Genomic DNA, 16,020 nt, shown 5'->3' with positions numbered 1-16,020 from the left:
GTATTACTCTTTAGAACACATCAGAGAAACCTGTGCTAAGGCTTAAATTGATTAAATTTATTAAGGCTGCAGATGTGAGTAGGATTCCCTAGCACAAGAGTGCAGAGTGAGGTGGGGCAGATCTGAGGCTAAGGAAATTCCTTCATTTAATGGTCTTGCATAGGCAGAGACCTGTGAAAAACAAGGAGACATCTAGGGCAGAAGGAACTAAAAAAAAAAAAAAAAAAAAAAAAAAAAAAAGGTTTGTTGCTGGTACTGGTGCCTACCTTTAATCCCAGCACTCAAGAGGCAGAGGCAGGTGGATCTCTGAGTTTGAGGCCAGCCTGTTCCAGGACATCCTGTCTCAGGGATAAAAACAAAACAAAACAAAATGAAACAAAACCCACGCAAACCAAAATCAAAAGCTCTACCACCAACAAAAAATGATGTGTGTTGGAACACACATAGAGAAATTCTACATAGTTGAAACCTGCTGGGAGGTCAGAGAATACAAGAACAAACACGACATCTGTGAAATCTAGCATTATGGCACTAACTAAGAGGATCTTGTAATTTGGTAGTGATGTGTGTGTGTGTGTGTGTGTGTGTGTGTGTGTGTGTGTGTGTGTAATTGCTTGAAAGTCTGATTTTTATATAAGATGAATGTAGCTATTGACCCATATAGATAGTCTGTGTACTATGATTTTATGGTTAACAAAAAAGGTACAAAAGAAGAGGAGGAGTGGGGGCAGGAAAAGGAGAGTTCTCAGTGAAAACAGAGGAAGGAAAAAACAGCGGTTCTTTGATGGGTCTAAAGGGGTTCAGTTTGTTAGTAATTCACGAGAAAGGGGACAGTAATTTGGACCAAGGTTCCCAATAGAACTAAAGAAGTAGATTCATTCGAGACATTTATGTCATGTGTATAAACTACTATAACAATGGGTTTACAATTGAAAGTATGGACAATCTTTTAAAAAGGCAACATGGATCAAAGAAACTGTATACCATAGTGACGTCAACTGGGAAACGTAAGGAAAGATTCCCAAAGAAGTATGCTTGAGCTAAAATGAAGAACTGAATAGTGTCTGCATGGATGAAGGGGACTAAAGTGGGCACAAGACACTTGAGGTATACTATCTGTAAGGAAAAATCTTTGATCTCTTTGCTTTCAGTGAAGGATACCCCCAGGATATTTAGAGTAGCTGCATTGGATGAGCCAAGCTTCCCGGAGCTAGATATGATGCATCACCATCCACAGTGAACAAGTTAATTGTCAAGACAGAAACTGGGAAACCATATGTAGATATCCATTAAATCACATGGCAGAACAGGAGATATGGCTCACACTTTCTCACTTAGCCTATTATGCACAAGATTGGGTGGGATGAGGTTTTTGTTGGAGACACAACTGAATACTGAAAACAACTGTGGGGTTCCTTCCTTGCTGCTCTTTCTATTTCCCACCACTATCTTATTTTGGAATCCCCATTTCACCTGGCAAAATGTTGCCACGAACCTAGATAAATTTGGAGGACTGTAACTCTAATATGATAAGTCATATGAATGTCAGAAGAGATGAGTGCGATGTGTTGCAGCTATGCAGATTTACACAGACGTGGAAGAGGCTCCCCATTGTTTCTTACACAATTGGTCTGTTCTCTTCTCACACAGCATAGAGGAGGCTCAGAGTCATGCACTGTTTGCAGCGAGAGATCAACCTTCAAGTGCTGAGGACCACTGTCTAGTCACTGCCAGTTTGAAGTGCTCGGTGAACCACACATGAGCTTTCATTCCTCTCTGGTTCTTTAGGAGGAAGCTGCTGCTGGTATGGAGCAGGCCAGAAGACCAAACTCAGGAGCAACGTAAAGGAGAATACTTTTAATCTTTGCAATTCTGAGATCAGGAAATTTTCTGAGAGGCTGTTTAAGGGGCTGGTCCTCAGAGGAAGAAAGAAAGCGAATGTGGAGGACAGTAATGCTAAGTATCTGAAGAAAACACCTTTTCATATGGAAAGACCAAAGAGTCTGTCTTTGACCAAGTGACAGCCTAAAAGTGTCTTTACCTTATTTGGGCTATTTTTTTTTAATCCTTTCCTTTCTTTGACTAGAGTCTTTCTATTACTGCATTGGAAGATAGAGTATATAAGATATTTTATTTTCTTTATCTAGATGTAAAACATCTTTTTATTTGCTTACAATTTAAAATTCCAAAGACAGAGTTGGGTATGCAGGTGGTATGTATTATGTGTGTGTATGTATGTATGTATGTATGTATGTACACCTACTCTTACAAACAAAATACTACTCAGAACATATTAACTTTGGAATCCTGTAATGTTCAAGCACATCTCTTTTTTTCTGGCATTTATATTATTTACTTATTATTATTATGATTAGGAGCCTGTGATTGAAGGTACAACATTCACCTGACGTCCTCACTAATTCCCACAGGATCCATGTGAGGTTAGTTGAAAGGTTAACTCTCTCCTTTTCCTTCAAATATTATGAGAGCTCAGAAGAAAACAAAGGAGGAGGGCAGCAAGGCACATAGGGAGTTAGCAGCACTGATGAATAAGCTTGGCCTAATTTTCCCACTGTGTGCCTCTCTTCTTTTCAAAAGTGAAATTAGCCTAATAGCTTATTTCAATGCATCTTTAAGGATTCTTATTAAAAGTGAGACATTACTCAAAAGAACAAATACCACATGCTATCCCTCATAGGAAGAGATCTAAGTGGAAGGGACTGGAATCAAGAGAGGATAATGACCTGATGAAAGACAAATAATAATTTGTTTTCTCTCATATGCAGGATCTAGATTTATCTACATTGATGAATATATATTACATATATGACATGAAATCAGAAGGAGGAATCAATGGCGGGGGGGAGAGGTTACTAATCAGAGGAAAGGGGGAGAGAGAGCACGGATAGGGAAGTGAGGACTCACATGAGCCAGAAACATTGTGCACATTAATGAAGTTATTACAATGAAAGCCACTATTTTGGACATAAACTGAAAAAGTAAATTTAAGGAAAGCGTAAACACTCAAGGCTGGGGTTGTGCAAAGCTGGTAGAGCACTAGCCACATAAGTACAAGGATCTGAGTTCGGGTCCCAGCACTTCTAGGCGGGGCACTGGACATGACAGGCAGGTGTCTGGCACTCTCTGGTCAGTAAGCCTAACCAAATGGATGAGCTACAGGTTTAGTGAGAGGACCTTCCTAAAAAAACAAAAAGCAAGGAGGACAGTGACCTCTGGCCTCTACATATGTAGGCATGCATGTGCATGTGCCCCCACTCACATACGTGATGTACAAAAGCATTCCACAATACAATGCGTGCTCTCCTCTCCTCTCTTTTGCTCAGTCTCTCTCTCTCTCTCTCTCTCTCTCTCTCTCTCTCTCTCTCTCTCTCTCTCTCTCTCTCTCAAGTAATTGGACATTATTTGACAAAACAAACTACCCTTGTTATTATATAAACTAATTCAATATATATGTCAAAGTAAAGAAAAAATGATCTTATCTTTCAGGCAAAGGTTTTACATAGTCAAATAAAAGTGATTTTCAAAACCCATTTTTAAATTACTTGTGGGTGAGATCACTAAAAAGATTTAGGAAAATATGAAAATTCAATTGTGTTCTCTAGTCAATTGTTTCAAAGATAGGTGCATATTTTTCTTCTCTTCAAAATAACTGTTCTCATCGCCAAGGATACAAGATTCATCAGGGGAGGTTTCTTAAAACTTTATATTGACTGAACCCTGTACTCATATTTTTGTACATAAAATGTGTTCAGATTTTTTTGTGTTCCATATGATGTTTTGGTACATGCACAAATTTGCATTCAAATCAAGGTTAAAAGATCTATTTCTTATTTCTTTTTTGTTATCATATTTTTATTTTATTTTATTCACTTTACTTCCTGATTGTAGCTTCTTCCCTTGTCTCCTCCTGGTCCCATCTTCCCTCCCTTATCCTCCCTCCCAGTTCCCCTAGTCCTCAGAAAGGGGGAGCCCTCCTTCCCTATCATCTGACCTCAGCTTTCCAATTCTCTTATATTTTTTGTTGTGAGCCTAGTCTTTAGCTGCTGAGCCATCCCTCTAGTCCTCAAGTCTCATCTGCACTTCCTGTATCCTCTTCCTCTGTGGCCTGCCAAGCCACCCTATCAGGAGGAAGTGATAAACTAGTGGGCACCAGAGTCCATGTCAGAGGTAGCTCCTACTCCCCATATTATGGGACCCACAAGCAGACTGTGCTGCCTATTGACTACAGACTACTTCTGAGCAGGGGTTCTAGGTCCTCAGCATGCATGGTACTTGGTTGGTGCATCAGTCTCCATAGTACCCTCACCCCCACCCTGGACCCAGATTTCTTGGCTTCATTGGTCTCCTTGTGGAGCACCTGACCTCTCCAGGTCCTTCTATCAAGTCTTCCATAAGACTCTCTGGGCTCCATCCCAGAGTTCGGCTGTGGGTCTCAGCATCTGCTTCAATCCCCTTCTGGGTGGAGTCCTTCAGAGGACCTCTATGGTAGGTTCCCTTCCTGTTCCTTCTTTGCAGTCGCTTCTGGTGTCTATTCGATTTGCCCTTCTTAAAGAGAATTAAGCATTCTCTCTAGGGTCCTCCTTGTTATTTAGCTTTTTTAGGTCTGTGTATTATATTGTGGTTGAAATTTGAAGGCAAGTGGATGGAACTAGAAAAGATTATCCTCAGTGAGGTAACTTAGACCCAGAAAGACAAGCATGGTATATACTCACTTATAAGCAGATATTAGCCTCATAATACAGGATAATCTTATATTTTTGGATTAATATCAAAATCCTTTCTAGCTGGAAGTGTTTTAACCAAATACCAGGTACTGTTTTCTTTATGGTTCAGTAACATCAACATTAGGAAGATGGGGCTTGGGCAGATTTTAAAAGGATGCCACCCAGCACTGAAAGATATCATTTAGGGAAGCAGATACAGGGAGAGACAGATGATGGACTCAAAGACATAGAAAATTTCAGATATAGGTAATTAATATGATGCCTAATTACATGTTTCCCACTTTTTATTCTTCTTTACTAGAACCAAAAATTTCAATTAATTATCAGTTCTGATCTTGTTACATGAAAGATCTTGAATTCCCTGTCAATGTTTATTAATTATTAATTAAACTCACCCACCCCCCAACTATAAAGACCCCTGCTTGGCCGCTAAGGTATTACCTCATTATCTGCACAGGGTGAAGTGCACTTTTCCTTTCATTCAAAAATCTATTTGAGTGGTAGCAATGTTGTGGATGTTGAATTATCGACCCTGTGGAGCCAAACATTATGGAATCCCAAATCTTGAGTCACTGCTCACCTTTTTCACAGGTCAAGGAACTTGAAATAGGAGGCGTCCAGGAGTCTCCCTCGCAGGTGTATCTTGTTGGTCCAGCAACAACAAAGCCTCTGGGGCAGGCCAGCTCAATGGATTCACCAATCTTATACACTCTCTGAAATGGGGATATGGTCAGGACATCCTGAACAACAGGCTTGAGGCACTCGGTCCCTGTAGGGATAGCAATATCTCAGATGTGCTCAGTGGAGCAGAATAGTCAAAAATGCAGGCAGATGATATGTGACCAAGAGGTAATGCTAGTGAGATTTATTGTGTCTGTTCAGCAGGGGCACCTCCTTTTAAACTGTGGAGTTTGTAATTAAAGTCTCCGAGCTTCTCCTCAGAAATTCCGCTAAAAAATTCCTATACTCCTGATAGCTGAGGTTTGCTTGCTGAGAATTAGCCCCAGGCACATCCAACTTTTATCACATCTTTGGATATTTTTCTTTTAAGAAATAATTTATTTTGATGTATATGTAAGTAGTTACATTCCAGAATTTCTATCTATCTATCTATCTATCTATCTATCTATCTATCTATCTATCTATCTACCTACCAATCATATTTCTATAATCTCTACTTTAATATATATTATTTTCATATCTATGTAATGTTGGCATATATTTTTTTCATTTTTTATTAATTTATTCTTGTTATATCTCAAAATAAATATGATGGTCAGATCTGGACCCAGGGGTCCTGCTCAAACTATGGCACCAGCCAAGGACAATATGTGCAGTAAACTTCAAACCCCTACCCAGATCTAGCCAATGGACAGGACATTCTCCACAGTTGAGTGGAGAGTGGGGACTGACTTTCACATGAACTCTGGTGCCCCATATTTGACCACTTCCCCTGATGGCACTCAGAGGAAGGATAGTAGGCTACCAAGAAGAGATTTGATACCCTATGAGCATATATAGGCAGAGGAGGCCCCCTTCAGTCACAGTCATAGGGGAGGGGAGTAGGGTGAAAGTGGAAGGGAGGGAGGAATGGGAGGATACAGGGATGGGATAACAAGTGAGATGTAATATGAATAAATTAATAAAATATTATAAATAAATAAATAAAAGAAAAAAGAAATAATTTATTATTCCCTACCTCTTGAGTGTTTTCTTTCTTTCTAAGAATTTGTTTATTTTTATTTTATCTATATGTGTGCCTGGTGCAATGCCTAAAGAGTCAGAAAAGGGTGCCCATTTCCTGGAACTGTATATATATATATATATATGGTCCTAAGTGGCCATGGGACTTCTTGGAATCAAATATGGATCGTCTGAATGAATAGCAAGTGCCCTTAAGTACTGAATTATTCCTCCATCTTCTTTTTCTATTTTTCTTAAGGCAAGTTATAACACCATGAGTGACAGGTGTAGGACATTTTAATTGACACTGCTTTCAACTCCACATAAGTGGTCCCAGAAAGTCTTTGAGATCCCTTTTGAGTCTTGCCTGATTCTCAGCTTTTGTCTTCCTATAGCATAGGTAGTCACAGGAAGCATTCATTTTATTCAGTCTTTTTCAGCAAAAGATGTGATTGTACCCTCCAGATGAACAGTGGTTTGGAGATAATGGCATCTCATACAGAATCCCAAATCTGAGTACTTTTAAAAATTTAATTTATTCACTTGTTTCAAAATTTACATCACCCAGGACAGCCTATGGTTAAGTAAGTTTCCTGGTTCCACACATTTAGTTTTAGAGACATAATCCATATCACTGTGTGTATGAGTCTAATGTGCAAGGGCAGGAGAGCTGAAACTGGTAATATGAAACACAACTTTACCAAATGAGCCCTATTTACTGCTTCACTAAGTCTCTTTCACTACAGTTGCTAACAATAATGAAATGGACTGAACTTATTTTGTTCTATTTGTATTGGACACATTCATTCTGCAGGAGAGGTATGCAGATGCTTGCCCCGTCCTCACGTTGGCATTCGACGTCTCCTCGCCTCCAGGTTCTGTCTGGTAAGCATCTGAAGTACTGGTATCCCACAGCTTTGAATCCAGTAAGACATGAAATTTCAACATCCTCCCCAATGGAGTACAGTTTCTTTTGATTCTAGAAATAAAACAGAAAGCAGAAAGTATGAATGTGATGTACCCTCATCTCTGAATCCCTTAAGTTTACCTGTACTCTGCATATTGCAGACCCCTAGAATCCACTCACTCAACAGTCTCCTCAATGGTCTACTCCTAAATTCAAGCCAAAGGTCTTTCTCTTCATTTCTCCTTAAAATAACTTTTGTTCATTAATAACTTTTCAGCTTTTCATTCTCTGAATTCATTTTTTGTCTTAAACTAATTATAATTTTTGCACTTAAAAGTCTTGCTCCTTTTGAGCACGATGGTACCTGCCTTTAATCCCAGAATTTGGGAGGCAGAGGGAGTAGGTCTCTATGAGTTTAAGTCCAGCCAGGAATATACAATGGGGCTGGGTGCAGGTCTGGTAGGTTATAGACAGGTTGCACTTTCTACCTGAGCTTTGTGTGCTTCTCAGGTCTGTGGAGATGTGAGTAAGCCTCCTTGTGCCGTTGCTACCGTGGACAAAAACAAACAAATAGATGAAAAAAAAAAACCGTGTTCCTTGGGGCTTAGTCACAAAAGTGCTTGCTGTATGAAGCATGTGGAACTTACATACCAATGTGAAATCCAGATGTGGTGGCATACATCTGTAACTCTAGCATCAGTGGTGGTAGAGACAGGAGGTTCTCTGGAGCTTGCTGGCCACCCAGTCACACCCACTCATAAGCTGAAGATTGAGTGTGACTTTATCTCAAAAATAATACAGTGGAAAGCAATAGAGGAGGTCAATTAGAGCTGACCTCTGGCCTTCACCCTTACCCATACACAAACACACAAAACACACACACACACACACACACACACACACACACACACACACACACACATCCTTACAGAAGCCTTAATGTCTCTTGGAAACCACATGAAGCTTTGTCTTTCCCAGCAGAACTAGCAAAGATCGCTCTAGTCCTTTACCAAGATGGGGAAGAGTGCTAAGTTTTGACCAGAAAGTTCTTCTCAGACCTCAACTTGAGAATTTGCTGGAAGGTGTAAATTCAGCAATTAACCTTTTAATGACTTGTTCACACTACATCCTAGAAGAGTCTTACTTTCTTGGGAAAAAAAAGTTATGCATCTTGGTTCCCAAGGGAAGTGAACTGTTACAAAATATCAATGATTTGGATTTTTTTTATTGACCACACAACTTAAAAATGATTTTACTCTGTGTGTGTGTGTGTGTGTGTGTGTGTGTGTGTGTGTGTGTGTGTGTGTGTGTGTGTGTGCATGCGCATGGGTGCCACAATATATATGTCAAAGTCAAAGAAGCACTTTTGGAAGTTGGCTTCATCCTTCTACCACTAGTTTCAGGGACTGTACTTGGCTAGGCTGTGCAGTAAGCCCGCTTGTCTGCTTGAGACTTCTTACAAGCTAGTGGCTGCTTACTTTTTATTCGTGCATTTTTTCCTGAAATAATTCACTGCTTTGAACTCCCATATCCATATCTCAAGTGAAGCAATAATTTATCAGAATATGTTATAATCACTGAGCTTAGATGGCAGAGACATTCTAACACACTCTTACTCCCCAAATCCTACAACTGTCTGCTAAATAACTGCTTTGTTTATTTGCTCTGGGTAGCCTGTAACTCACTATGTACACAGGCTGGCCTCAAATCCACATAGATCCACTTACCTCTGCCTCCCATGCACTGGGATTAAAGATGTGCTCTACCACAACAGGTTTAAATAATTCTTTTTCCAGTATATAAACTCATCTAGTCTGTGGGGCTTGGTTACAACAGCAGGGAATGGAGTAAGAGACAATCTAATTTTACAAAAGAATCCATAAAGCATAATGAATTTCTCTTTAAAACCTCAATGGGCTTTTAAAATTAAGCAACATTTTTTTAAAAAAACAGTTCTTGAATGCAGCTGGTGCAAACATGTTAAACGTTGTGTAGACAGCTGGATCTGGCAATATATAACTTTGATATGGATGTTCTAAAGCAGGAACTAGAAAACGTTGTTTCATAAAGGGCCTGCAGTAGTCAGCTGTCGGTCATAAGAGAATCTGTCAGAGTTACTCATGTTTTTCAGTACTTCACAGAAGCAGCCACAGGTAATATGGGAATAAATTAATATGGCTGTGTTGTAAATTTTATTTAAAAAAATATTTTATTAATTTATTCATATTACATCTCAATTGTTATCCCATCTCTTGAATCCTCACATTCCTCCTCCCTCCTATTTTCCCCTTACTCCCCTATGACTGTGACTGAGGGGGACCTTTTCCCCCTGTATATGGTCATAGGGTATCAAGTCTCTTCTTGGTAGCCTGCTATCCTTCCTCTGAATGCCACCAGGCCTTCCCATCCAGAGGACATGGTCAAATATGGGGCATCAGAGTTCATGTGAAAGTCAGTCCTCACTCTCCACTCAACTGTGGAGAATGTTCTGACCATTGGCTAGATCTGGGTAGGTCTTCAAAGTTTATTGCACATATTGTCTTTGGCTGGTGCCCTAGTTTCAGCAAGACTCCTGGGGTAAAATTTATTATTATTTTTTTAAAGCAACAAACCAGGCTGAGCCTGTAGGCTGTAGTTTGCTGACGCCTCATCTAAAGGATTGGTCTCCTCTCTACAACTCCCAACCAAGCAGCATTAGCAATGTCTGGAAGCTTGTGGATCTTGGCTTTTGGGGGACTCACTCGAGAGTTGGTGAACCAGAAACTGTGGGAGTGGACGTGCTGCTCTGTGTTTTAATATGCCCTCTATTGCACTGATGAAGTGGAGACCTCTGCTCTGAATGGAAGACTGATTGAATTTACCTCATTCCAAAATGCCTCCTTTTAAGACCACGAGGCGTGGTGCATTAGAACACCCCAGCTATGGATATCTATGAGGACAGTTTTGGAGATTTGTATGTTATTGAGTTTTGATAATAAATATACTATCAGAAAAAGATTAATTTAAAAGATTTACTCACTTTAAAAATGACTAGAGAGCATGCCTTTTGTGATCAATTTTAACATTACATATCTCCTAAAAGGTTCAATCTAATCCCAGACCCATGTGACAGTGAGTGTTTATGTCTTACAAGAAGCCTAGAAACATGTTGTAGCTTAATGAAAACGATGAAGTTAAAATATTAAAATAGTATTGACTGCTCAATTTCTAACCTAAAAACACAATGCAAGCTCAACACCTCCACTGCTCATATCTAAGTCTCCTTTATCTTTTGGAGAGCATGCCTTAGACCCAGGAGGGAGCAGCCAGGCCTCAGATGCAGACCTACCCTGTGCTGAAGCTCCAGTCTCTACTCACACACTGTATTGCCTTTGATGCCCTCAGTGGTAAAGGAAAACGGCTCCCGATCCTGCCTTTACGAACGAGCAGGCATGAAGTTACCCCCTGGGGAACTCAAGATAAAAGGGTTCTCCAGCATTTATGAATATTCCTTTGTACTTTTGAGTGAGCATATTACTAAAGTAGGAAAACAATAATTCTAATGAAAATAAAACACATATGTTTCATGTCCTCTTCTTGAACTTCAACCAAAAGTTTGAATACTTTACTTAAAATAAGGATACTTACCCAGATAAATCCATTTTCTGGGAGATCTGGCCGAGGACACCCTGAATCTGCTTCTATCTCAGCAAGGTCCGTTTCTTTTATTTCCTCATTGTCACTGATACATGGCTGTCCACTAAAAGGGAAAAGTTAATATGTGCATGTGCGCCCACACATACATATGTTCATGCATGCATATATAAAAGTAATATGCCCAATGTGTCTACATATTTATAATGCACAGATGCTGGTTAAATAAAGAGAAGCTGCTGCTTTCTGAGCTGAGGTAGCAGCAGATTCCGTGCGTTACCGGTATATTACATAGACACAGCTAAAGTCCTAAGTGTTTTTCAATTAACAGTTGTAAATGCAAACCAGTAATCCTTTGTTCCTGTGCACCCCGGCCTTACTCGTTTTTCATTATTGAGAATGTACAGTCTTCTTCTTGCTGATGCTTGCCCTCACAGCGCTGCCCTCCTCGCTGGGGGGAGGGGTTATTACACTCCCGGGTTCTTGATCTCCTATAAGCAGCATTACACGCGCTCCAGGAGGACCAGCAGCCCCAGTTTCCATCCACTGCATCTGGAACAGAGGAAGACCCATCGCCATCCTGGTGCAAGAAAACTTGGCCTTGGAGAGTAGGACAACCTGGTTTTCTCACATTTGCTCTGTGACATGCTTTGCAGGATGCTACAGCTTTACAGGGAGGATTGTAAGAAGTTACTTATGGAAGGGGTCTGATTCCCTTTCCTGTTTTCACAGGCTCGAATAAAATGGCAACAGCTACGAATCACTTCAATCATTAGTAATTATATCAGTAATATATTACTGCATGCACAAAACATATGTATGTGCATACATAAACATATACGTACAAATATAAAAATCTCTTGAACAAAATTGTGGTGGTTTGTATAAGAATGGCCGTCATACGCTCATATATTTGAATGCTTGGTCACCAGGGAGTGGACTACCTAAGAGGGACTAGGAATGTGACTTTATTGAAGAAGTGTGTCACTGGGAGTGGGCCCTGAGGTTTCAGAAGCCCAAGCTAGGCCCAGTGTCTCTTCCTTCTGCATTTGGATCCGATGTAGAACTCTCATCTATCATGTCTGCCATGCATGCCCCCTGCCGCGTTGATAATGGATTAAACTTCTGAAACTGTAAGCTGGCTCCAATGCAGTACTTCCTTTTTAAGAGTTGTCATGGTCAGGGTGCATCTTCACAGCAATAGAACGTGGACTAAGACAGACGTGTGTATCAAATTACACTTTTTATAGGTAATGGAACATATCCTCATCCATAGGCATCATCCCTTCTCTAAAGAAAATCTGAGTTAATGTATTTAGACATGTGTAAAAACTTTGCTTGTGGCTTACTTTATCCCTTATCATAAACCATCCTGCTTATACATTATACTGACACATAATAATATAGGTCTCTGGTGACAGTATATGGAGGTTTAGTGATAAATATGTCCCATGCTTTCTGGAATTTGAATATTTGATCACCAGTGGGTGTCCTTGTTTGGGGGAGGCTGACGAGATGTAGCCTCGCTGGAGGAAGTGTTACTAGTGGTGGACTTGGACGTTTCAAGAGCTGTGTGCTGCTTCCAAAGTTCTCTCTCCGCTTCCTGTTTCCATAACATTCCAACCCTCCTGAACTGTAAGCCCCAGGGAAACCCTTCCTTCTATCAGTTGCCTTGTTTATGGTGTTTTATCATAGCAGTAAAGGAGTAACTAAGACAAAGTATCATGTATTAAATTTATAATGTCTTATGTTATAGGCATTACACTATGATATATTTGTAGTATATATATATATATATACTATATACTATAATATGTGTGTTTAATTATGTTCATATGCATATGCAAACATAATTAAACACACACACATTTCAACTCTTAATAATAGAATTACCCTTGTCTTATGGATGAGGATTTTTTTAAAAAGATGGGGTTTCACGCTGTAGCTAGCCCTGGCTTTCCTGGAACTCACTCTGTAGACAAGGCTGGCCTCAGTCCACGGAGGTCTGCCTAATTCTGCCTCCCGAGTGCTGGGATTAAAGCCATGTGCCACCATTGCCCTGGATCAGGATCTTGTAACTTAGAGAGGTTGGATAATCTTTCCAGTGTATGAAGCTCAGAGGTTACAGCAGAACCTGGCATTGTTTGTCTTTGGAATCTAGTATTTGAAGGCTTGTTTACATAGTGGACCTTGCTAGTGAGTCTTATTTTGTTTAAATTAATCAACCTATACTATATATTTTAAGCGGGAAAAGTACCAGCTTCACAAGCAACCCCTGACACTTACCAGACTTGTAATCCGGAGACCGCCTCTCACAGTTTTTCCCGTAGGTACCGCTCTGACACACACACAAACATTCCATGCCCGCGAGCCTGGGGCGGCCATTGTTAGGACATGGAGCACACTGGCAAGGGTCAAACTTGGCTGCATACTCTTGAAATGCTTTCCTGAGGTTATTCCGTTTTGTTACTGCACACGGGATGTTCCTGACCAAGTCCATGATCGGGGCAAGCTGAGAGCAGGCAGCGGAGAGAGAGAGAGCTCTGGTCATTCCACTGGGGCAGTCAGTATACTTAGCACCACAACTTAGGTCTTATCGAATCAGCATTTACCAGAAAAAGGTCACACTTTCCGGGACTCATTAGAGAATCCAGCACAGACAGTTGGCTGCTGAGGTGGGAGAGGAAAGCCTTGTGCCTGAGGGCAGAAGTGAACTGTATACAGTTAACCTGCCCTGCAGGTCTGCGGTGAAGGAAGCCCCACATTGCTTATTTGGGCTTGTATCATGTTATTTATTAAGCATTAAATGTAAGCAGCGAAAGTGTGGAGGTAGGTCACCAAGAATTCCTAATCCTCGTTAGTTCTCTGCTGTTAGCTCATTAAGATTCAGGCGGGGAGATCTGGAGAGGACAAGGGGAGGTTTCCTTGCTCTCTGTGTAAGGACTCCCGTTGGCTTTTGCTGGAGTCAGATGAGAAAGTGCACAGTGGGAAGAAATGGAGAGGTGACCCTGCTGTTTGCACCAATGGGAGGACTGGAGCAACAAGTGACACAGGTAACAGCAGCCAAAGGAAAAGTGTGCTCACTCTAAGTTTTTTGACAACCCCAAAGAAACAACCATCGAGGGTAGAGTGTGCTGGGAAGCGGCTTTGTTCATACTGTAATGTGTGGAGGTCACGTGGTTTTCTGCTGCATGTAAATGGTTCTAGATTCAAAATGATTCAACTGTTCTATATCTATATTAACTCAACACAATAACTCTGAGGTCATTTTAAAAATGTAGTTATGTCATAGGCAAACCTAATTGTACATTATATAATATTATACAAAGTACCTTGTGAATAACAAAACTCACCTTTTTGTCTAATTACAAGAAATACAAAGCTGGAAAACTGAATTGATGGTGATAGAAGCTGGAAATCAAATGGATCTAAAGCTTTCTTAAAGCACTCACAAGCTGGAGTTGCAGGAAAAGCACAAAACTGGAAGTTACCATCCCACAGTTCTCAGGCAAATGTGAGCAATTTTATTCACTAAACCCCCCTTCTCAATATTTTCTGCATGGTAATAATTCTAAATTCTGTACTAGAATGCTCACTTAAATTGTAAAAGCAATCGATGTGCAATTTAATGTTTTTTTTAAACAGTGCATCATGAGTGCATACTAAAAACAGACATTTTATCATCTGAAAAAGAAATGGAAAGAATGCTGTGTCTGTCGTGTGGCCTGGGCTGGTGGAGAACCATGTCCATTACCTTCAGTACTGTCTAATCTCACCTCAAAGTCAATCACCTCCGGGTTCTCCTTCACGGACTCTAACCACTCAGAAAAGACTCGCTGCTCTGGACCTGCAGTCCCCTTCTCCCATGCCAAGGCTGCTGCATACTCACTCCTCCCGCCCTGGACCAGCGAGATGGATGTCTCTGCTCCCTGCAAGAAGGAACCTGCAAGATGATTCAAGAAAACGATCTGTTTAATTTTACTGAAAATTCGTACTTCAAAGACAAGTCGGTTTTCTTAGGAGAGCAATGGAGACAGCAGAGTCAGGTAATACCAATAAGTAAGCTCGGAGGAAAAAGTGCAGGAAAATTCTTTATCCCAACAGGGGGATTAATAATACAAATTACAGTAACAGTGCCAACAGTGCCATTTAGCCGGTACAGGGCGTGCACCGAGATCTACACGCACATTATTTTACATAATCCTCATGACAATACTAAGTAGATATTACTGTCACTGATCGTACTGAAGCTGAGAGCAACTTGTTTTTGAAACACAGTTAGCAACAGGCAGCAGTGGAATGCAAATGCACCTATTCTGTGACTGCTTTGCTTTGGGTCTCTACTCCCCCAAGTTTGGGGTCCATGGAATAAAACAAACCAGGGTCTTTTCTGACTGCTATGTTAGAAACTCCCAATTTCAGTTAAAAAAATGATACCGGGTTTGTAAACTTAAAACTTTAAACATGGGTATGAGTGAATATAGAGAAATAAGACCAAAGGAAACGACACCCGGCAGTACGGCTGGGACTACCGTCATTTTGGCACTTACTCCATACCAGTGATTCTCAACTCATAGGTCGCAACCCTGCTGGGGACATCAAATGACCCTTTCATAAGGGTCACCTAAGATCATTGGAAAGCAGAAATATTTACATTAAAATTTATAACAGTAGTAAAATAACAGTTATGAAGTAGCAACAAAAATAATTTTATGATTGGGGGCGGTCACCCCAACATGAACTGTTTGAAAGGGTCTCAGCATTAGGAGGGCTTAGAATCACTGCTCTATAGTTTCTGTACAAGAAATCTCATCATTTTCTTTTTTTTTTCTTCTTTTTTTGTCACACTGGCTCTCCTGCACTCACTTTGTAGACTGGGCTAGCCTCGAACTCACAGAGATCCGCCTGCCTCTTCCTTCTTAGTGCTGGCATTAAAGGTGTGTGCCACCATGCCTTTCAAAGGGAAGGTATAAAAAACTTTTTAGATGCTTTTGTATTTATTTCTGTAGACCAGCAGGGTAGGGGACGACATGACCTTATGTTGATGCTGTT

The 16,020-nt window shown here is 40.5% G+C and overlaps 1 protein-coding gene across 1 annotated transcript in view; it reads right to left on the bottom strand.

Moving 5' to 3' along the window:
• C6 (complement C6) overlaps positions 1–16,020 on the bottom strand; it is a 65,820-nt gene that overhangs the window by 12,070 nt on the left and 37,730 nt on the right. Inside the window, exons 9-14 of the mRNA XM_051150919.1 lie at positions 14,745–14,911; positions 13,255–13,480; positions 11,349–11,520; positions 10,963–11,074; positions 7,275–7,407; positions 5,326–5,514 (exon numbers count right to left, since the gene is read on the bottom strand). Coding sequence (XP_051006876.1) covers positions 5,326–5,514; positions 7,275–7,407; positions 10,963–11,074; positions 11,349–11,520; positions 13,255–13,480; positions 14,745–14,911 — 999 coding nt within the window. The remainder of the gene's footprint in view (positions 1–5,325; positions 5,515–7,274; positions 7,408–10,962; positions 11,075–11,348; positions 11,521–13,254; positions 13,481–14,744; positions 14,912–16,020) is intronic.

Source organism: Acomys russatus, chromosome 9, assembly GCF_903995435.1.
Source record: "Acomys russatus chromosome 9, mAcoRus1.1, whole genome shotgun sequence".
In the NCBI taxonomy this organism is placed as follows: domain Eukaryota; kingdom Metazoa; phylum Chordata; class Mammalia; order Rodentia; family Muridae; genus Acomys; species Acomys russatus.
Note: the sequence above shows the minus strand (reverse complement) of the source record. Positions and strands in the feature narration are given on the sequence as shown.